Here is a 4,281-nt window from a genome sequence, read left to right as displayed (position 1 = left end):
AGACTCCCGTGGGTATGGGGAGAGGTGTGAAGGGAGAGCCCAGCAGCAGATGTAGGTCAGCACAGCAGGAGCTGGGCCAGCCCAAAAGACCACATCCTGACCCAATCCCGTGGGTATGGGGAGAGGTGGGAAGGCAGAGACCCTCCCGTGGGTATGGGGAGAGGTGGGAAGGCAGAGACCCTCCCGTGGGTATGGGGAGAGCTGCGAGAGGAGCCCTCTCCTGTGGGTGCGGGGGCAGCTGCAGAGCAGACCCGCAGGGAGCTGTGCGGGACACGGTGCCAGCAGGGGCTGTGTGGTGTGCACGGCTCGGTGAGAAGCGTCGTGACAGCCCCAGAGCAGTCTGATGGTGTCTTCTCACCGCTGCGGCCAGAGGCTAAACCGGCTGCGTTGGCACAGCACGCCGAGGGTACCTGCCACATCACCTGAGTCTGAGGCTAAATACTGAGCATATTAGCCCTGCTGACAGTATCCCAGCTCTCAAACCAGGTGCTGAAGCTGGGTGGAATCCAGTTCATCATTTCAGGCACATTTTGTGGCACACGGGGTCTGCTCTCCCAGCACCATCATCGCCACTTTCAGTGAATGAGAAAGGCTGAGAGCACCAAGGAAACAGAACATGATTGCTTGATTTTAGGCTGAGAAGTAAGGAAGAGGTTGCTGTTTTATGTGGTGTGTAATTCAGGTGGAACTGAGGCTAGATATGACAGTGTTTACTTTCATGGTTGTGCCTTGTGGTATCTTTTTCATCTTCCTATGAAGCTTCTATGCAGACTGCTCTGCATGACGAATCAGCACGTCCTAAAGTGAATTGATTTCAGTGTAAATCTTGGTGATTGTTCTGTGTGTCCCTCATCTAAAGCCTCCAGTGATGTTTTTATAAGCAGTTTAGTGAGGCAGGTGTTGGAGGGGAATTGCTCTTGGCTTTCATTTTGGGGACTGTTCTTCATTTGCACCTGCCACATGCTTTAAGGTATTGGCATTACCCGTGGCCAAGGCTGGCAGGAGATGCACTTCCTTGTATTATGGTGCTGATTCTTGTTGATTTTGTTCATACCCAGAGCTCACAGAGCCCTCCCTTCTTCTTTCTGCCACTGCTGCTTGTGTGCTTCACAACATTTTTTCTTTGCTATGGCATTTTCTTCTCATCCTGTTCCTTCTGTCTCAAATTAAGATTCTTAATACTTACTGCGCCTGTCTTTTTCCTGTGGGTTGTGTATAGGTCCAAAATGTATAGCCTGGGTGCTTGCTGTTCTTGGTATTAGGTGGAGTGTATCATCCCTGAATTGACAGGCCTTATATTCCCATTCTCTCCATGTAAAGGATAACAGGACAGTCTTTGTTGAGATGAGTGTATCCACTTAATTTGCTTCTGTTTGCTTTCCACGGATGGTTTAGCTAGCCTTAGATGAGCTGCTTCTACTGGTTCTCAGAAATACCCTTTGAGATGTTATTTTGGGCATGTAATTGTTCTGAGATCCTTGCTTGGTCAGTGACTGTTTCTCTACAAATCAGAACAAATTGTTGTTAGTCATCCAGTATTAGGAACTTTCTGAACACATAGCTTCTGCCTTCCCTGCATCTTTCTCCTTCCTTGGGGAAGAAAACTGTGACTCTGGGTGCTGTGAGGACCAAGATCCAATGTACGACGTATTTCAAGGTCCTTAGTGCTGTGAAAGATGAAGAGGCAATGCTGTGTTGTTCGTGGCTGATTCAGGGATTGTATATGTGCTGGACCATGGGAATACGGTGCTGCTAGGAAGTTTTTTGGAACATATTCACATGCTCATACTATAACTGGGTCATACTCATGCTAGAAACATTTTTGCTCTCTCTGCTTGTTTTCTTCTTCTCCACATAAGTGTCCATGCTTTGTTCAGCCACCTACTGCCTTTGCAAACTTCTGAGCCACAGGAGGGCAGTTTATGAACAAGGAAGGAGTCACACTACAGATATGTTTGCTTTAGGGGTAAGGCTGCTCTAGCAAGGGCTCCTGGCACCAGCCTAGGCTGCTTCAAGCCCAGGTTAGGTCAGATCTGGGCCCAGGAGATGTTCTCTCTAGAGGATCAGGCTTTGGAAGAAACACTGGAACAGCCCTGAAAATGGCTGTGTTTTGTCCCAGGGCCAGGCTGAACACAGGTACTAATTAAAACCTGCTTATCAATAACTGGCAGCTTTTGAAAAGCTGCAGCTCACAAATGCTTGGGAGGCAAGCTAATAGAGACCATGCAGAATGATAGTGCTTTTCTCTCTGATTATTTCATCCTTAATTGGTGAGGGTTTAAATTATTTAGTACAATTTATTTTGTTAAGTGGAACAGTGAAAGTTACTGTGTCCAGCTTATCTAGTCTGCTGTCTTGTTCTCTTAATTAGTGATATAGCCAATAATACTTCATTGGTGGATTCCTGATTAGTTTATGCAGGAGGGATAAAACACTCCTGGCTCACCAGTCTGGCAAGCAATCCCTCTTTTTGTCTAATCTTTTGTTTCTAGGACTGTCTTATTGATGCTCTAACTGTCAGCAAGCTCACAGCCCAGGGGCTGAAAATAGGTCTTTGGGGATAGAGTGGAGCACAGTTATTTTACAGCTAATCAGTCTGCCTTGTCTCAGTTACTTCTGGAAGGGATGACAAATTGAAGAATATCCTGTCTGCTCTGCCTTCCCTGACTGCTATGAAAACATCCAATTAATATTACTTACAAGGGGAAGCTCTGTTTGCTTGGTGTTCAAGAAAAGGAGCTCCCCAAAATGCTCAATCTGTTTTTAAAGTATGGACATGGTTAGAAAGTTGCTTTCCCATGGCACTAACCCTTGAGAGACTTTTACTGTCTTTATTTTGCAGGTGGGAATTCCAACCCCTTCCAGCACCTGGAGAAGAGTGCAGTCTTGCAAGAGGTAAATCCTCAAATGATCTCCTTTCTGTACCTCATTCTGGATAGAGTCTCTCCCTCCCCTGAGCAGGTTACTGGACAACTTCAGCAAGGGAGTGGGGGTTTGTTACAGTCCTGCCAGCTCTGGAAGAAAGGGGCAACAGTCCTGTTAGTTCTTATTCTATTACTGGACAGAGGAAAGGAGAAGGTTGAAATGGTCTCTGCAACAAATGAAAAACTGTGAATTCTAAATAGGAATAAAAGGAATAAAATTATCTGGGAAAGCTCGTCCTAAAACAGGATGGTTGGGAAATTGGCCCTGGGCACCCCAAATGTCTTGTGGATGACAAAGTTGTTGAGTAGGGTGTGAGTGGTTACTGAATAGTCTGTGAATTTCCTCTGAAAAAATGCCTTTCTGTTAAGCAGCAGGTGAATGTCTGGATCCCCAGACCCTGTTGTTTGAGCACTGTCTGTTTGCTTGTGACGTTGCGAACAATGTTGGCTCCCGTTAGCCTTGCTGAGCTTGTGTGTGTCTGTCAGGAGAGCAGTGTTTTAGCTAGCAAACAATCCAGACTTGTGTGGGTGAAAGTGTGATGAGGACTTGGCCTTTAAACCTTCATTGCACTTGGATTTGCAATCCCAGGCTGCAAAACCAGCTGTTTAAAAGGGTTCCATGTTTAACAGGCATTAAGGGGAAGTCTGATCCAAAGTCGTTAAGGATCTTCCCATACCTCACATGTTGTTTGTATCAGTGTGTTGTTTGTATCAGTGTGTTGTTTGTATCAGTGGCCAGACCAGACAGGGCAGTGTTTGTGAGGAGGTGTTGGTGTCAGCGTCCTTGTCTATGCTTTGTTTCCAGGCACGAGTGTTTAATGAGACTCCCATAAACCCACGAAAATGTGCTCATATCCTCACCAAGATCTTGTATCTCATAAACCAGGTAAGAGAGAGAAAATGTACACCTATACAGACGTGTGCATCAGGCCCAAAGCTGGTTGTGGTAACTGGGATTTCCTTCCTTCCTTCCAAACATCATCTAGGGAGAGCACCTTGGTGTCATGGAAGCTACTGAATCCTTCTTTGCTATGACCAGGCTGTTTCAGTCCAATGATGTAAGTCTGCTTGTTGTTTTCTGTATTTACCTGGTGGGTAAGTTGTCAGCAGTGTCATTTTTCAGCCTTGAGATGTGCATTTTTGTACAATCATCTTTTCTGTCCTGTCTGGAGCTACCTGATCTGAGTGGGAAGAGTAGGATGAAAGTTTAGAAACGGCTTCCTAGCCCTTCCCAGACCTTGTAGCAGCTTAACTGAAGTGTGCTCTGCTCTTGAGATTCCTCCTGTATTGCTGTTTAGCTCTTGAGATTGTGCTAAGCACAGATCAAACATATGATCAGCTGGAATATTCTGTGCTT

At 45.9% G+C, this 4,281-nt stretch overlaps 1 protein-coding gene across 1 annotated transcript in view; it reads left to right on the top strand.

Moving 5' to 3' along the window:
* Positions 1-2,842: 2,842 nt before the first annotated feature.
* The window catches only part of COPG1 (coatomer protein complex, subunit gamma 1), a gene marked incomplete at its 5' end in the record, with an annotated part of 17,017 nt that continues 15,578 nt past the window's right edge, over positions 2,843-4,281 (top strand). The window contains 3 exon segments of the mRNA XM_009073079.1: positions 2,843-2,895; positions 3,730-3,810; positions 3,911-3,982. Of these exon segments, the coding sequence (XP_009071327.1) occupies positions 2,843-2,895; positions 3,730-3,810; positions 3,911-3,982 (206 nt within the window).

Source organism: Acanthisitta chloris, unplaced genomic scaffold (assembly GCF_000695815.1).
Source record: "Acanthisitta chloris isolate BGI_N310 unplaced genomic scaffold, ASM69581v1 scaffold12104, whole genome shotgun sequence".
Lineage (NCBI taxonomy): Eukaryota > Metazoa > Chordata > Aves > Passeriformes > Acanthisittidae > Acanthisitta > Acanthisitta chloris.
This window is presented reverse-complemented; position numbering and strand designations above follow the sequence as displayed.